The following is an 18,456-nucleotide window of genomic DNA, read 5'->3' as shown; positions in this document are numbered from 1 at the left end:
ACAAGACCATTTATCGTGAAATAAAAACATCCTCAAAAACTGCAAGCTCCAACAAACCAACTTATCCACATTCTGGATAGATTACAAAAAAGCCTTTGACAGTGTCCCACATTCATGGATTATAAAATGTATGCATGTATACAGAATTGACCCCCCAAATAGTCACATTGTTTGAGAAAGCAATGATGCTCTGGAATACAACTCTGATATTAACTTACCTGGAAGGAAAGACTGAAATCCCAGCAGTAAAGATATGATGTATCTTACAAGGTGACAGTCTTCCCCCCTCCTGTTTTGTCTGGCTCTGGACCCACTGAGTAACTTCATCAATGAACAAGGACACGGATACAATCTGACATGCAATAGAAAAATGACGAAAGAAATAAGAAAGGTGACACATCTACTGGACAAGGATGACCTAAAATTCTTCGCCCCAAATTATAAGAAATTGGCAGATCAACTGAAACTAGTAAAGCAGTACTCGGAGGACATCTGAATGAAGTTTGCTCTTGACAAATGTGCCAAGTGCACATCTTTACAAGGAATAACAAGACATTTCATTTGATCAAAATACATGAAAACAGGAACTAGAAAACTAAGCATCCTATAAATAACTCAGAATAGAAGAAGGCCCCAGGTATAACACAAAACAATGCGTACAATAATCAGTAGAATACTTACGCAGAATTAGATCATTTCTGAAGTCATCCCTATCCCCAAAAAACAAAACCAAAGCTATAAACCAACTCGCAGTACCAGTATTCCAATATAGCTGTGCAATTATAATCTGGCCACAAATGCAGATCAACAATTTTGACACCAAAACAAGGAAACTTCTAACTATTCACAAGATATTCCATAAAAACCAATGCAGACTGAGGTTATACTGTTGTGGGGCCGGGTCTCAGTGGTGAGTACGACCGCTAGATGGAGCAATAGAGTCGGCTCAATGGAGCAGGAGACGAGGGATTAAGATCTGTTGCCGTCCGGACGTGCACTCTCTTCTTTCCAATTATTGTACATAGTTTGTTTATTTGTAAATACGTTCATCATTTCCACTAGTGCGTGCCCGTACGTGCGTGGCCGTACGTGCGTGGCCGTACATGCGTGCCCGTACGTCCAAAAAATAAAATAAAAAAAATCAACTTTGAAACCGCGTGCCTTTGTTTAAGTATAGTGCATGCCCGTACGTTTTGTTTAAGTATAGTGCGATATAAGTTAGAAAGGTGAAATAAACCATTTTGGTCACTAAAGGGGCCCAGAACTGTTGCGGGGTTGACATGGTGAAGAAGAAGCTGACAATCCTCTATTTTATTTTCAACGCTGCATTTAAAATCTCTAATTTAATCATTCCAAATCACACAGTTTAATGAGACACCTTATTCTGTCGGTCTATCCTTTGTCCTCTTTGTCCTCGTGCAAAAACGGTCTTTGTCCTCGTGCAAATGGAAAATTATTTGGATGATGGCGGAAGAGAAATTCCTTCCGGAACGTTATTTTTCCTAGTAAAAATTGCAAGCCGCGGCTAAGCTACTAAGCCTAAGCCTTTTTTAATCGGATTTTCAAGGTAATCTCATTACTACCCTATATATACTGTATAATCCGAGAACAGAATTCAAAAATCATTTTCCGTTCGTTTGTCTGAACCGCTTAGGTGAATTTTGCATATTTTTCAACAGCTACCTTTTAAAATCTATAATTGAATCCTCATAAGTCCGACGACCGAATGATACCTCTCGTTTTGTAGGTCTATACCTCCCCTAAGTCCAAGTACCGATGAAAAAATTATTTACATTAACCGCTGCAAAAGCGAGTCAATCAGCACATTTTATTTAATGTTTCCCAAGTATTCAAAGCTAATTTAGTCGCCAAAATACCCACTTTCCTTCGATTTTCACCCGGTTTTCAACTTTGGGATTTAGGCCACTGTAAAGGCCCTGTCACACCTTTGACGATTTAGCCAGCGTATGAAAAATTTGTCTAAAACGCTGGCACACGTCGAATACGTATGGGTAAGTTTTGTATACGTTAAGAGCATGCTGGCATACGTCGTAGTACGCCGAGCTGTTAGACAAATTTTCCATGCTTGAATTTTTTCGACGTATGCCAGCGTATGACTCACATGTTCCGCATACGCTGGCCATAAGTTGTAGGCACGTTACGCGATCGTTGACACACGTCGACACACGTTACTTGTAAGTTACTCATAAGTCGAAACACGTTGAGGTAATGTTTAGCATACCCGAAACTTATTTCTAACTTATGAGTAACGTGTTGTAGGCACGTTACGCGATCGTTGACACACGTCGACACACGTTACTTGTAAGTTACTCAGAAGTCGAAACACGTCGTGGTAATGTTTAGCGTCAGTGTTCCAGACTCCCTGGTTTTTTTTTTTCTTCGGTATGACGGTGATGTTGACACTTCGATTTCTCGTGCGGTTATAATATAATATAATTAATAGGCTGCCGCTCAACGATTTAAATCATAAAATCAATAGTTCAGCGTACGCCAGCGTTTTACATACATTTTGATACCTTGCCATACGCTGGCTAAAACGTCAAGGTTTTACAGGGCCTTTATCGACTGCGAAATATGAAAACAGAATTGCCTGGTTGTACTAGAGCAGCTCGTTTTGTGTTACGTAACTTACGTTCAATGTAAAAAGTGGGGGGGGGGGAGACAATCGATATGTTGTCCCCCCCCTTGATAAAAAGTGGGGGGGGGACATGTCCCCCCCCCGTCCCCCACCAATCGACGCCCATACACAGGAATGATGAAGAAAACCCTCTGTGAGCACTTAAAATCATTCCTGGGAATATCTCTACAAACAAGATACAAGGGGAGGCTGTCAGAGGTTCAGTGAAGATTTTGAAAAGAGCCCTTGGAACGAGGCTATGAAAACGAAACTTCACGGGTTGGTTCATGAATCTCGATCCTTTACCAAAAAATCGGACGTGGAGATTTTGAATTCTGGGTGTCCCACCTCCTGAAACCCACAAATTGAGATAACAACCGATGAAAGATCCTGACGATGCGGGTCTATGAAAGGCCCGAAGGGTCTTAGACGGGTTTTCCATGAAACCCTTCGTACTTCTTAACACCGGTGGGAAAGTCATATGTGGAATCTTGTCGATACATGAGGTAAGTTTCAAACGATATTTACAATTAATCATGTTTGGGAAGGGGGGGGAGAGGGAGTGGGAGTTGTATGGACTGAGTGCCATTATAATAAATATTTATATTTTGTTTGGTTCCAGGGCCAGAAGAGAAATTATTTATTTAAATGCTGAAAATTTCATTTAAATTTATTTATTTATGCTGAATTTAAATTTCAATGCTGAAAATTATGTTTAAAAGGCGATTAGAATTGCAGATCTCATGCTCGTAATGGCAGGTTAAAAGTGCCCGACAAGCAGAAGCGAGTCACGAAACACACACACAGCACATGTGCAAAAGGCCTCATTTAGCATTCACGTCATTTTGAAAGAATGATGGATAATGATGTTACAAATTTTAGTGCAACGTGCATGCATTGTTTGCACTTACCATCGGTAGGTTGTGTTGTCCCCATGATATTTTCACATAAAACATCAAGTGGTTCTTCTTTCACATCAATGCAAACTGCAGGAGAAAAATCCAACAATAGAACCTCCACAACCTGATGGTGTCATACAAGTTGTGGCAAAGATTGTGAAAATAAAGGCAAAAATCACCTTGTAATCTAGTAACATTGTAGTCATGACAAAGGGATTGACAGTGTTATGGTTGCAGTTGCTATATTATTGGTTCATGAGCGCCAGCCAGAGTGTTGGTTCACAAGCGCCAGCCAGAGTGACCACTATATTTGTTATGTGTGTGTCTGTCTGTCTGTCTGTCCCGAGCATAGCTCCGTGGGTTTTGATCCGATCCTGATAAAATTTGGGTGCGAGGTTTATATCATGATCTAGTTGTGTTTTCCTGAGAATGGGCATGCTGCGCCCATTATGGGCCGAGCCACGCCCCAAAAAACGTGTTTTTAGGGGGTAGCCGATTTCAAGTTAAATCTTCTCCGAGGGGGTTTGTCGAATCTGGCAGGGGTTTCGGTATTTGGTTAGCCCAATGGCACCTGCATAGCCCCACGGAGCTCGATTTTTCATTTTCGTCCCAAGGTCAAGATCACAAGGTCAAGAACTTAGAAAATGTCAAAAAAAATCAATAAATTGGTCATCGAGCTCCTAGGGTTTTCAACTGTTTCGAATGAAAGTTGGTATGCAAGTAGTGCTCTTCGAGTACTACAACATTCATCGTTTACGTTTTTCCCGATTCCTGCCAGTTTGCCCGTGGCGTCCCCTCGAAGGCCAAAAAATAAGAAAAGGCAAATCGTGTACATTGCTCGTGAACCATCGCCGTCTCCAGACTTGTACATTATTATCATTAGGAAAATGATATTACTGCATGAATAAACCAGGCTAATTTGTTACTGCCATGGTAATTATTACACCACTTCTCATTGTCATGAATAATACACCGCTTTAATCCAGCAACTTTGCAGTCACGGCAAAGGGATTGCAGTGTTACGATTATAGTTACGACTATATTATTATTGTTGACATTATTATTACAAAAATGACATTACTGCACTGTATTCAGAGACCAAGGCTAATTTGTCAGAAACAGCCTGAAGGTGAAGCCGAAGGAATGCACCCGAAGGCCTACACGTACTGTATCGTTGGAAGGCCTGTGACGCCTATTCTTTGGATATTTGATGATCATTTTAACAAATCGCTTTGTTTGTGTTTCACATTGAATGGAAAACGCATGGGCATGGCAGGCATGACGATTGTGAATATGATACGTTTGATGATGATGTGTTCGGCCTGAACTGCATGAAAATCAAAATGATGGTGGGTGGAGGAAGCCGTCCTACGCCGTAATGACGTCTCAGACGTAATGACGTAGCGTGACAGAGACAGAAGTCTTCCGCTACTTTAATGTATAGATAGTAACAATAATAATAAGAAGAAAGATGTCGTGCAAAGCATGATACTTGCAAAATCCATAAAATAAATTTGATGTCAAAAATAATTGGTGGTTGAATTCAATGATTAAATATGCAACTCATTTTCAAATTTCAAGTCAAAAGGCCTTTCTCATTTACGTCAAAATTAAAGCAAATGGTATCGTGTCTTCATCCATAAACTTTACGTCATCTCAATCAATCAAATCTCTCGTGTATGAATTCACTGATGTACATATATATATATATATATATATATATATATATATATATATATATATATATATATATATATATATATATATATATATATATATATATATATATATATATATTTTTTGTTTTACATGGTCGAGGCTCGTGGATGAGCTATGACACATAACAAATCAGGACAGGAACAGCAGGAGAAGGGGGAAACACCAACAACATGGCGGAGGTAGAAATCAGACGGAGACGGACAAACAAGGGATGGATGCAGGTAATGATGAGGGGTAAGGGAGAATGCAAAGGTTGAACAATATGGATACAGGGTGGACAACCTTTTGACGGGTGAGGAGTGATTTAACGGGTGTAGAAAAGATCATCATTTTGGATGGGAGATGACTTGTGATGGTGGTGAACAGCTGTCTTGAAGACCTGGAAGGAAGAATGAGATTGAAGAGTGTATGGAAGGTAGACCCAGACAGGAAAAAAACAGAGCAATAAAAAAGTGGAGGTGAACAGCGATTCTGGATTTAGGCAGTTTCATGAGGGGGTTGCTGATGGACCATGTGCATCTTGCAGACACCTGGGAGGGGGTGGGGGGAGAGGGGTGTAGGGGGAGGGGGGCAGTTAGTGTCTGGTTTTGGAGGTCACCTTTGAAACATGGCTTGTCCAAGAGAGATAATGGCTGAGAGTGAGACTGAAGAGCATGAGTAACTGAACCATCTTCAAGAGGTAGATGAGAGGATTTGCAGTATAGTCGAGAGAGAGAAAGAGAAAGAAAAGGTATTTTTTAGGAATGAAAGGCATACTCCAAGTGTTTGACCAGTTTGTGATCTTGTCAAGGTCTGAGGAGAAGGAGGATGCTGCTGCCTGTCTCTGTCAGAAGAATGAGAGATGTCAGGGCAATTAATGGTTTCATCAGCAAAGAGATCGAGGATTTATACAGAAAGTCAGTGAGATCATTGATGAAGATTAGGATTAGGATTAAGATTGAGCTGAGAACACTGCCTTCGGTTATTACAGCCTTGACAGGGAGGGGAGAAGAAAGGGTTCCATTGAGAGCCACACGTTGGATGCGAGAGTGGAGGAAGTCAGTAATCCAAGAATGGAGTTGGCCTTAAGATTCCATAGGTGGACAGTTTGGAGAGCAAGGCAGGATGCCACACTGTATCAAAAGCTCCAGAGCGACGGCCCTGATCTCATGTCTGATATTGAGGGCCTCCATCCATTGTTGGGAGAGTAGAAGCAGCATGTCCAAGGTAGAGTAGCTAGGTCTGAATCTGAATTTATGATCTGAGATGAAGCTGTTGGAAAAAAAGGAATGATTTTATGTCAACTGCGATGATGGATTCCATGACCGTGTTGATGATTGGAAGCAAGCTAATTGGGGTGTAGTTAATAACAAAATGGTTATATAATAGTTTGTTGCTGCCATCGTGTTTTGCCATTGGAAGGAAAGATCCAGCCAGGTAGCAAGGACTGTGAGAACGGGCAGGAAAGTGGATGACAGACATCCCGGCTCATTGTTCCACAACACAGTTCATGAGAGACTTGAATGGAAAACGCCAACCCCACAAAAAGGTGGGGATAATACAGGACTTTCAAAACGATGTATGAACACTAAGGAGGCCTTGTGTACATGCGGTGTGTGTGTGTTTTCAGTGACTTGGTTCTATGAACTGGGGCACTCTAACCTGCCATCGCTCACGCAAAATCTGGAAATTCAAAATCTTTCAAACATAATTTTCAGCATTTAAATGAAAGAGTGGTAATTTCGAAATGGTGAACCATATAGTTGTGCTCCTGGATGCAAACTGGACTCATGAAAACATAAGAAATATCTGTGGATAAGAGATGTTGAGTTCCTACCATTTCCTGTTAATACAAGTGAGTGGGGTCACGTACGTACACACACACACACACACACACACACACACACACACACACACACACACACACACACACACACACACACACACACACACACACACACCCTCCTCTTCCTCCACCTCCCACCCCCCCCGCCAACATGATAAATAATAAAATCGTCATTTTAAACTTACCCTGTGCAATATGCATTCACAAGCCACATATATTGTTGTGGGGCCGGGTATCGGTGGCGAACACGACCGCGAGAGGGAGCAGTAGAGTCGGCTCCACCGAACACACCGGAATTTAGGTCGTGACCCTCGGATAAGTCCGAGGGTACGGGTCCCTTACAGGACCATGAATCGCCAATAATTCGACCATGTGGGGTCGGGTTAATTGCAAAACTTCAATATAGCTAATTACCCACACGGCAAAGCTACCGGGGAATTCGCACCCTCGACAGATCTTGAGCGGGACGAGCCGTTACCGTGCTCGAACCGTGTGTAACCCGAGCGGATGGTCACCAAGGCCTGTCGGGCCAAATGAACAATTTACTGCTTCGCTATTTCTCATCATGCACCGTGCTAAGCCAATGAAAGAAATGACAGGGAACGAGCTGGGACATCCAACGAGAGGGGAATTTATTTACAATAATCGAGGGACGAGGGGAGCACGTAAGGGCAGAGTTATCCGAATAAAGAAGGGAATCAAATGTACAAACAAGCAATTTCTTAAACAATTCTACTTCAAGACAGGGCCAACGGACACACACACGCACACACACAAATATCCCAGAAAGAGATGGACCTCGAGGTCTTTATTGCCCCTTCAGCTCGGGAGGGAAGACGAGCTAAAGGAAGAGAACGTGCTGGCTACCTGGCCACGTTCGCGCGGCTGGACGACCGCACCTTCCTGGAGCACCAGGTGCGAAAGAACGGACCAGGGCAGCCGAACCCAGAGGAGGCGAGACGAGGTGATCTCCCGTGATGAGATGGTCGACCGCTTGTTGTAATGCGCCAGACGAGACGCCTCGGGTGCGCGGGATACAGTCAGCTGCAGACCCAGACAGAAGCACGCTCGAGCAGTCGGGACCAATCATCAATGCTTCTTCCATCGTTTTTGGGGTGCAGTCCGCTCCCCCGTCGCCTGCTCCCATTGGGTGGACGGCGTGTCGCGGCTCCGCCTTCTTGAAAAGGACCGCCCCGGCTTTGATCCGTGCGTCGCCCATTGGGCGGAAAACGACGCACACCCTTAATTGGCGCGAAGCCAGAACGAAGTGCTCCGTGCCCATATTTGGGGCCACGCCAGAGCGAAATGCTTCGTGACCATATTTGGTGCGAAATCCACATTGCCTGGGGTATGGAATTCTGCCCACGCCCATGTCTGCATGCCGGCGAGTGCACGAAGAGCGCGGACAATGCCACGAGCAGAGTGTTGTTGTTGTTGGGGTAAAAATCCTATCTATAAAATAACTTTGCAGCGCACGTACACTTAATTCCCATTAGACATAGGGGAAAGGGAGATATCTATCCACATTTACTTTACGAAATAACTGAGCTACAGGGACCTCAATGTTGAGTGCTCATGGCTGCCAGATTCGTCACAATATGTCCTTCCCATCAGTGTTCAGCAGCACGCAGGCCCGATACTGTGTCTGTGTCTTCCTGTAACTCTTTTGTTGTGCAAAGCCACATCCCAGCTTTCTCTCAGGTACTTTTCACAAGTACATTCGGATTATTTTAGAAGCTTTGTGAATTGTGAGACCTCTTAGGTGAGAATCCTCATCGTGCACGTGTGATAGCAGTTCACATGTTCCGAGATCGTTGTCTCTGGGGGTTTCTCCGCATGCTCACCGAGCATTCTGGGGCAGATTACGTCATGACGAAATTCCAGAATTGGAGTGGACAGCCATAGTGGTAGCCGATATACACCAATCGTGCTCAAAACGACGCTGAATACGTCAACACAACACCACACACGTCATTTCTTCACAACAGATTCCCGGGTTATTTTGCAAAAGAAAATCATTTTACGTTTCAATACTGGAACTCAACCTTAATTAAGGTTAATAATGTAAGTTTTTAAAAAGCTTTCAATACTGTAGAGGATGATATAGCAGTGATAATGCAAAGGTTAGATAACGTATGGTGTTAACCTATTATGGGGGAGGAGGGGTAAAGGGGGGGACGTGGGTTTACTGGGTATGCTGTGAACAATGGGGATGGGGGAGGGTCAAATATTCCACAATATTTGCGTACGTACTAATTAGACTCCTCCCCATGCAAAGCATAAAGTTAATTATGCACAACGTAAACCCTGTGTTTAACCCACGTTGTCATAACAACAAACCAAATCACTGTTTTTAATTGGCTGTTTGTAGAACTTAAAACCCCAAAGCATGAGGGACGAGAACACACCGTGAGGTAGTTTGGAGGTTTCCTGAGGAAACGTGCTGTGAATATCGACGACGTTGAACCCACAGTCCACAACAGCACCACCTGGACCCTCTCTCTCCGCCCCACCACCGCCAGCCGTGGGTCGTGAGGGGCTCGGATCGTGGATGAAGCTGGCTAAGTCTCGGGTCATGACCGAGGGGTCCCAACAAACCGTTTCGACCTTCATACCGACCAACCTGTGCCCCTCGATCTGCTCCCAGTTTCTGTCAGCAATGTGAGCTCGCGATGTCCCAAAACCCAAATCCATCTGCGATTTTTTTTTCCCTCCCTGTGAGATGCAACAACGTTTAAAATTGGTGAGGGATGTATTATATTCGCCAATACATTTTTATTGTACAAGAAGTGAGAATATATCATAAGCTCATATTTGGACCGACTTCGAGTCTGCTGCGACGTACACCGACACAGCAAACAAGCACTGGATAACACAAAGGAAACTATAACAGCACTCATTAGAGCACCTTCCTCCTCTGAGCTCCACTTTGTTTTGTATTTCACTGATAGAGTCTGGATCTGGATCCAGACCTGAAACAAAATCTAATCGGCTTGTTCTTATCACACACCCATCTCATCCAACTCGTTTTATCAGAACTCGTCCACAACCTTTTGAAATGTCATGCTGTGTATCATTTTGGGCCCATATCTATCAATGGTGAAGAATCATTTAAAAACATGAAAAAACGAGAGGGGGAGCACTCGGTAGAGTGCAAAACCTCCGCCGCCAATACTGCTGGGTCACTCAAGTGAACCTCATATCTTATTCATTAAATATGACGTCAACAGTGCTGACAGAGTTATAGTTCTTTTGTCTAACATTTTTTTTTGGGGGGGGGGGGGTTGGAAATCACTTAAAACATGTAGAAATGCAAAAAAAAAAAATTTCAAATATTTTTTCAAAATGGCCACCATAGCGGCCATATTGGATTTTGGACCAAGTCCAAAATCTAATGGCATGTTCCTTGGACCATACCTAACCCCCCCCCCACCAAGTTTCGTCGAAATCCGTCGAGGAGTTTTTCCGTAATACTGTTCACAAACAAACAAACAAACAAATAAATCAATGTCACCCGCAGGGTGACCCGTCTCTTGCCAAAAGATGACCATGTGTGACTTCTTTAAGGTCACACTGAGGTGAACAGAGCTGCTATCCACCAGGAGCGACTCCTTGAGGAATATCTGCCTACGAGAGATTCCGATGACAATCGTTCTACAGAGTAACCATGGAAAATATGTGTTTTCCTCATAACGTCACCAAATGACGTCATAATGTCTCAAGCTTGACATATCTAGAAAGCACTCATCGAGGTGTTCAATTTGAGGCACCACACGATATGGTTCCTAAAACTTGAAAATTTGACCTTGGGGTCAAATATGTTTGACCTCAGGCGCTAACCATGAAGGCCAAGGCCAATCGCCACCAAAAACTAATCGGCTGAGCGCCAGACCATATACTACATTCCCATAAAGTTTGGAGACGATTAGATTAAAATTACTCAAAAAATAAGGGTTTCGTCGACTCCCCTGATTTGCGACAAAGTGACCTTGACCTTTGACCTTGACCTTCAAAATTTTATGCACTGAAAGGGACCTCTATAGGCCTGTGATATGCGAAGTTACAAAAATTTCCAATGATAACTGTGCTCTGCAGAGTGATTTATACGTGATTACAGACAAAAAAAAAACAATAAAAAAACATATGAAGGTCAAGGCCAATCGCCACCAAAAATTAATCAGCTGAGCGCCAGAACATGAACTATATTCCCATGAAGTTTGAAGATGATCCGATCAAAATTACTCAAAAAATAAGGGTTTCGTCGACTCCCCTGATTTGCGACAAAGTGACCTTGACCTTTGACCTTGACCTTCAAAATTTTATGCGCTGAAAGGGACCTCTATAGGCCTCTGATATGCGAAGTTACAAAAATTTCCAATGATAACTGTGCTCTGCAGAATTTTTTTATACGTGATTACAGACAAAAAAAATAAGAATAAAAATAAAAATAAAAAAAACATACAAGCTGACTAACATATCTTGCAAAAACTTCATTTTGGCAAGATAATAAACCAATGTCACCCCCAGGATGACCAATATCTTGCCAAAATGTTAACATGAGTGACTTATTTATTCGATTAAAGTTACTCAAAAAATAAGGGTTCGTCGACCTTGATGCTTGACCTTTTTGTGACCTTGACCTTTGACCTTGACGTTTCTATTTTCGTACGGTTAATGGTATCTCTCCAGGACCGTTGTACAGGGAATATCAAGAGATTTTGATGAGAACTGAGGAAATAAAATTTTCATGAAAAATCCGTTTTTTCATCATGACGTCATCAAATGACGTCATAGCGTCAAACTTTTGACAGATCTGGAAAGCACTTATCAAGCGCTTTCATCTGAGGTATTACTCGATATGGTATCTAAGATTTCAAAATTTGACCTTGGGGTCAAAAACTTTCGACCTCCACTGCTAACCACGAAGGTCAAGGCCGATCGCCACCAAAAATTAATCAGCTGAGCACCAGACCATGAACTATATTCCCATGAAGTTTGAAGACGATCCGATCAAAATTACTCAAAAAATAAGGGTTTCGTCGACTCCCCTCTTTTGCGACAAAGTGACCTTGACCTTTGACCTTGACCTTGAAAATTTTATGCGCTGAAAGGGACCTCTATAGGACTCTGATATGCGAAGTTACAAAAATTTCCAATGATAACTGTGCTCTGCAGAGTGATCGATACGTGATTACAGACGAAAAAAAAAACATACAAGCTGACTAACATATCTTGCAAAAACTTCGTTTTGGAAAGATAATAAAAATGGCCCATAGGGCCAGGACTTGACGAAATTCATCCAGTCAAAGATACTCCCCTCCTACGTCCGTGTTTCAAATTTGAAAGGAATCCGTTAAGATTTGGCGGAGACATGAATTTTTGAAAATCGGCCCATGCTAAAAGATACGGATTTTCACGATTTTCAGGAATTTTTCCTGACCTTGACATGCCAAAAGTTATAGGGTTCTATTCTGGTGGCCAATAAGTCCATTGGTGAAGTTCCATGACATTCCGACTCGAAATGCCACCTGTACAGCGAGACGTACACACAAACAAACAAACAAACTCACAAACTGAACCGACCAACATGCTTGACAAAATCGTAGATTTCGTCAAGTAACAAATGGACGATTACAATATCCCGCTCCCTCCCTCTGGGGGGGCGGGGGGGGGGGATAAAAATTGCAATCGGATCAGAACTTGAACTAAAATGGAATCGTCTAGTCGTTGTCCCACACCTAACTTTTCTCAAAAAGTTATATTGACCCATTCGGACGAAGCACGGTCAATTTTGATTTTAAACGAGGAACAACATAATTTCAATTGAATGTTATATTTTGAACAGAAATCGTATAACGAACCTGTAGTTTAGCACTACTTTGGTTCTGCATTAGTTCCTATCACGCCCGAGATATCGCACATCAATTTAATAATATATACCTGAACACTGTAGAACACAAATCATCTTATTATCGCTTCAAAAACCTTCAATCTTCCAGTACTTGGACATGTTAAATATGGCGGTGTATAAGACACTGAATCAACGGCGGGAAACTCCCGGAAGTTTTTTTTATACGACCTTTAAAATCATAATTTTATTTCAATTAAATTATATCGTCAGGCAGCTGAGGACCAGATTTGAGATGGATATGGACGTTCCGGACAAAAGTGCCAATTTTTTCCCACATGTTACCAGTTACCTCAGCTTTCCACTTTTGATGGGAACCACTTCCTCCGAATACATTACGGCGGCCATCTTGGATTTTCAAGATGGCCGCCATGTCAAAACCTATATCTTCCAATATCTCAGCTTCGAAGCCACTTCGAATCAAAATCTTGGTGTCTAAACATACATTTTCTGGGTTGAGGAATACAACTATACCATTTAGAAAAGCAACAGAAGATTTTTATTAACACAACAAATAAACTGAACATAAAAAATTGAAATGAAATAAAACGGAATACTGTTAATGTACCATAGTCACTGACAATACTAATATGGAATAGGCAAAGCCGAGAAGCGAACGTAGAATTCTTCTTACATTCGATGCTGCAATTTCTGGTTACTTCGGCCTGGATTCATGATCAGCGATCAATTAATGTAAATCACGATAAAAAATTATTTTTTGATGATGCGGGAGATATCTTTATTAAAATTAGTGGAGGAAATATACACCATGTCTGATATTTGGGTCTTTCATGTCTCCGACGATGACTTTATCTCCCGGCACGCATCATTCCCCATGACAAAAACCGGAAGCAAAAGGGTCATAGCCGACGACACGCATTCCAAATTGCCAGGGTATTATGTTGTTGTTGTTGTTTCCTATTCTCTCATGTGCACGCGTTGAGTATGAAGCTCACTACGTTCGCTACAAAGACTTACTACATCAATTGTAAATGTGACCGTATATTGTCATCACACACCACTGCACATGCATTTTATTCCCAGCCTACTTCTCACAGTGACAACTGCAGGGTTCAGTGTGCTTCCAACGTGTCTTTCTGCATGCGCACCCAGCGCCACATCCACTTTGAATCTTGTAGATACTGTTACGAATTCACGCCCGCCGGCGTGCGGACAGCCGCTTTAGCCAATGGCGGCCGTCTCGTCCACCGAACGGGAAATTCAGTCGCGACTTTCCGGAACAACGCCGGAAACCAGTCACGGGTGTGCTCCAAGCGCACAACACGGCCTAGTCAACACTACCCGCGTGCGACAGGGTCAATCGCCGAATTATCGATATCGAATTCACACGGGCAGACTACCGAGAGACCGTACCTCAGCGAGGTCTGCTTGGACACGAACCGCTTAAGCGGTTCGTTCCGTTCTGGGATAACCGAGCGGTGTATTATCGCGAGACTTCGCTGGACCCAATTCTTTTATCGGCTATTAAAAAGCCCGCTACCATTCCGAAATGCAATACGGTGGTTCAATGGGGAAAGAGGACACAACAAATGGGTTAACATTTAAACACGCACATTTATTCACACACGTATGCAGTCATGTATGCAAAACACCAACATGCACGTGTACAGAAAAGCAATGGAATTGGCGGGAAGGGACAAGACGCGAGAAAGACAAAGCACTGCAACCGTCTATTATTTATTATTCACAAGCACTTAACAACAGTTCTACTTGCGGACATGGCCCCACAACATTCACACAAATAAACAAGGAAAGACCCCCTCAAAGACAAGGGGGTCAGACTGGGCCCGTAGGCCTTTGTAACGTGGAGCTTGGCGGACCGAAGGAGTTCCACGAGACCGTTGCAGGTTACCTCCACCCTCGTGGGGCCTCGATGGGGCGACTCGCGACGCCCCGTCCCCACGGCAGCTAGTGTAGCCGCAGTTGAGCCCAGGCCTTGCCAAGCGGCTGGGTGATTCGGGCCTCAGCTAGCGACGCGTTGAAAGGAACGAACGGGTCTTGATGCTCTTCCAAAGTTGATGCTCTTTGTAAGAACCCGTCTGTTTCTCAGCGATGCTTGGACTATCCCGAAGCCCGATCACCTCAGACCGTTTGGCGCTGCTTAGGATCACCTCAGACCGTTTGGCGCTGCTTAGGATCACCTCAGACCGCTGGCGAGCTCTCTCTGGCTCTCTCCACACGAACGCGCAGGTCTGCGCAGCACAGCAGGTTTGGCCACGCTCTCAGCTCGCGTGTCCTCCGCTCTCCTGGACTTCTCCCCCGACTGTGTTCTCCAGACTCCACTGACTCACGACTGCCTGACCTGGCGCTCTGCGCGCCCTTATATCGGGTTCGTAAGGTGAGATCTGACCTCCGCTCTTCGACCTTCGACCCCCACACGCCCCGTCCCTTTCGATCTTTTGATCCGAATTCCGAGGCGAAGCTTCCACAGAGCGGACGTGCGCGAGATCACCAAACTTGCGCGAAGAACGAACCCCCGCCTGTGCCTGCAGCGATGCCGTTCGATGCGGACTCGCCGTGGCTGGTGCAAAGATGGCGTCGCTTCGGGGATGAAGGTGAGGCGATGTTATTCGGGTTGGTCTATTGGGGGAGATGCGGTTTAGGAGATGGTGGGGAGAGGGTGGTTGGTGGTTGATGTGGTGGTTGGTGGGTGGCGTGGAGAAGGTGGGTGGCGTGGAGAAGGTGGTTGGTGTTGTGGTTGGTCCAAAATAATGATAGTAAAGAAAAACGGCTAACTCAAAGATCACAGCCCTGTCCACACGGATAAATCCCATTAAACAACGGTGGGGAAATCTAACTGAACACGGACTTATCGGCATAACTGAACTAAGGACCTACATGGTGTTCTGCTAATTTCCACAGCCGTAACAATACATTTGATTAGTTCACTGCAGGCCTTGGAGACCACAGGTAACATGTTCCACACAGGAACCTATGAATTGCTGTCCTCATCAAAAGTCCAGCCCCAACCTTCTGGAGTCAGTGCATGTTGTTCAATCTGCCTAGTGGTGCACCATATCCCTGCCTGATAGGCAACTCGCTTTGTGTGCTGCAATAGTGCCTGTGTTGGGGGAAGTCTCTCTATTGTCTTCACCTTCTGGCAAAACAGTTCCTTTCTAGCTTCATCCACATGCTGCAGGTCACTGGTCTTATCATACAGGATAAAAGTGAAGCGTTCCAGCAGCTAGAAACGTTGAGTACCAACCTTTACTTCTGTGTCAGGATGAAGTGCCATGTAGGTAAAGGCACATGTCACATGGTGATAGCAGTTCCAAGCCTCCCTTGCTGACTTCTTGCCTCTTCCAAAGAATGCAGATGTAGTATCGCATCCCATGAAACTTAAGGATAGGGAGGACCAGGGATTTCTCCCTACCCAGGTCTTCGTAGATATTATTTATGTGATAATATGTAAAGTTCTTGCCCATACTAAAGGCAACCCAAATGGTCAAATATTGGCCTGGGGTGATCAGGTGATGGAACTTGCCAATGAGAATCATTACATCTGTGTCAACAGTGCACACCAGACAGTTGGTACAGCCATTCTGAAGAGCATTCTGTAAGTGGATCAGCAGCCCGATGTCCGCTTCCTCATGATCACATGGTGCCATGGATCGATCGGTTCCTCAAAGAATAACTGTGACACCAGATGTGATGATTTCCTCCTCTTCGGGGCAACAAACAGTGGCAATCTTGTTGGAAAGGAATGCAAACAGTTCCTGCTTGTTGGCCGGGTCACATAAGAAGTCGGCCCAGTTTCCTGGGAGCTTATTCTTGCCCGCAACCTTTCTCCAAACACCCTTTCCTCGCTTTTCTCTCGTGGATTATTTGATGCTGCTGGGGATGTATGTGTCCCATACTATATCAACTCTTTTGGAGTTTTCTCGTTGTTTATGATGGAAGGAACAAAGACCCGATCAGCATAGTCATCAAATGTCACAATGTTGGTGGTGGAGAGCAAGTGCACCACAGCGGCTCCATCAAGAAGCTTCATGTCAATGGAATCAGGAGGATCATTGTGGGTGTCTTTGGCCAGAATGTTCGTCAGATCAGATTTCTTTCCTAAGCACAATTTTCCATCATCGGATAGTGAAGGGGAGAAAGGATGGTTGTCATGGCTGAAGAATGTACTCATGTCACTCACCCTGTGCTGCATCACGATGTACAGGTGAGAGAACAGCACAACATCATTCTTGAGTCGGGAGATGTTTCCCACTTGTTTGGTCTTGGCTTTTGGCCATGGACAACTGAAGAGAGGAAGGGCATTCTTCTTAATCAGCTCATGAATGGAGGATGTGCGATCAATAATAACTTCTTTGCAATATTTGGCATACTGATCCTTTCCTAGACTATGTACTGTTCGCACCGTGTTCACCATAGATTCATCCAAAACATTCCGTGTGTCTCGTGCCAGTAACTCATCGCCGTCATCAAGGAAAGGGTTTCCCAGCTCATTGATGATGTGAACCAGACTCACAGCCTGCTCCTTGAAAATTCTCTGTGTGGAAAATCCCACTTCATGATGATAACCACAATCCGAGTCCATCTTTTGGAAGGTAGTCCTCTTCAAACTCCTTCAGTAACCTTGCTTGTTAGGGCTAGTAAGCTTTAAAATAACAGAAAAAAGAACACATTGTCGAAGCTTTTCGTCTTGGAGCTCGTCAGGACACACGCAAGAATACCAGAAGTGCAGACACAAAATGAAACAATGTATTTGTTCAGACCGTTGCGGATTGGTTCTTTGGACTGTTACTGACACAAACATACACATCATGGCCTTGAGGCACCGAGGGAACCCGTGGCCTCCCTTTTTTATGGATTCAGGTCAGAACAGATGCAGTGTTTGCACATACTCTTTTTATTTGCAAAGAACAGGAGCTCGTGTGTGTATAAATGTGTAATTTCTGTCATTGAGCTGCTGAAATTGAGCACATTAAAGCCATTCTCTGGGACAATGGTTACCCTGAGCGACTCATCTGTGGGTTCATACAGCACAAAATTGCCAATTGGTCGGAGGACACAATATTTGGACCAGAAAAGTGTCCAGTTTATCTTAAGCTGCCATGGAGAGGTAAAACCTCTCAAAAGTTTAAACAACAGGTGAAACGGTCAGTTTCACAATGTTACAACTCTGTTGCAATGACAGTGATTTTTACCACCCACAAATTGCTCTCCTCAGTCCAGAAAGATGTGTTCCCTACCATAAAAATGACCAATATTATTTATGAATTTCAGTGCCGGTGTGATGCCAGGTACATAGGTCGCACATCACTCAGACTGGAGGATCACATCAAGCAGCACATTCCATTGGCAATCGAGAACAACGTGGAGAGGGGTCGTACACAACCATCCCGTACATGTAAGAACCCAACAAGAATGCCTGCTAAAAGTGATTCAGCCATTGGTCAGCACCTCCTGAACAATCCCAAATATGCCCAGGACTATCACG

At 43.9% G+C, this 18,456-nt stretch overlaps 2 protein-coding genes across 13 annotated transcripts in view; one reads left to right on the top strand and one right to left on the bottom strand.

Moving 5' to 3' along the window:
• The window catches only part of LOC147010566 (uncharacterized), a 44,671-nt gene extending 34,634 nt beyond the window's left edge, over positions 1–10,037 (bottom strand). Inside the window, exons 1-4 of one of the 12 annotated variants that reach the window (XM_085858837.1) lie at positions 9,490–10,014; positions 5,539–5,635; positions 3,550–3,624; positions 219–352 (exon numbers count right to left, since the gene is read on the bottom strand). In XM_085858837.1, the coding sequence (XP_085714963.1) occupies positions 219–327 (109 nt within the window). In that variant the 5' untranslated portion in view covers positions 328–352; positions 3,550–3,624; positions 5,539–5,635; positions 9,490–10,014. Of the gene's footprint in view, positions 1–218; positions 353–3,549; positions 3,625–5,538; positions 5,636–9,489 lie in introns of those variants that run through there. The other 11 variants (XM_085858840.1, XM_085858838.1, XM_085858836.1 and 8 more) reach the window with 11 other exon arrangements.
• Positions 1–18,456, top strand: part of LOC147010565 (uncharacterized) — a 124,829-nt gene that overhangs the window by 74,455 nt on the left and 31,918 nt on the right. The window lies entirely within an intron of this gene.

This window comes from Eptatretus burgeri, chromosome 16, assembly GCF_056783735.1.
Source record: "Eptatretus burgeri isolate ZD-2024b chromosome 16, Ebu_testis_v1, whole genome shotgun sequence".
Taxonomy (NCBI): Eukaryota; Metazoa; Chordata; class Myxini; order Myxiniformes; family Myxinidae; genus Eptatretus; species Eptatretus burgeri.
This window is presented reverse-complemented; position numbering and strand designations above follow the sequence as displayed.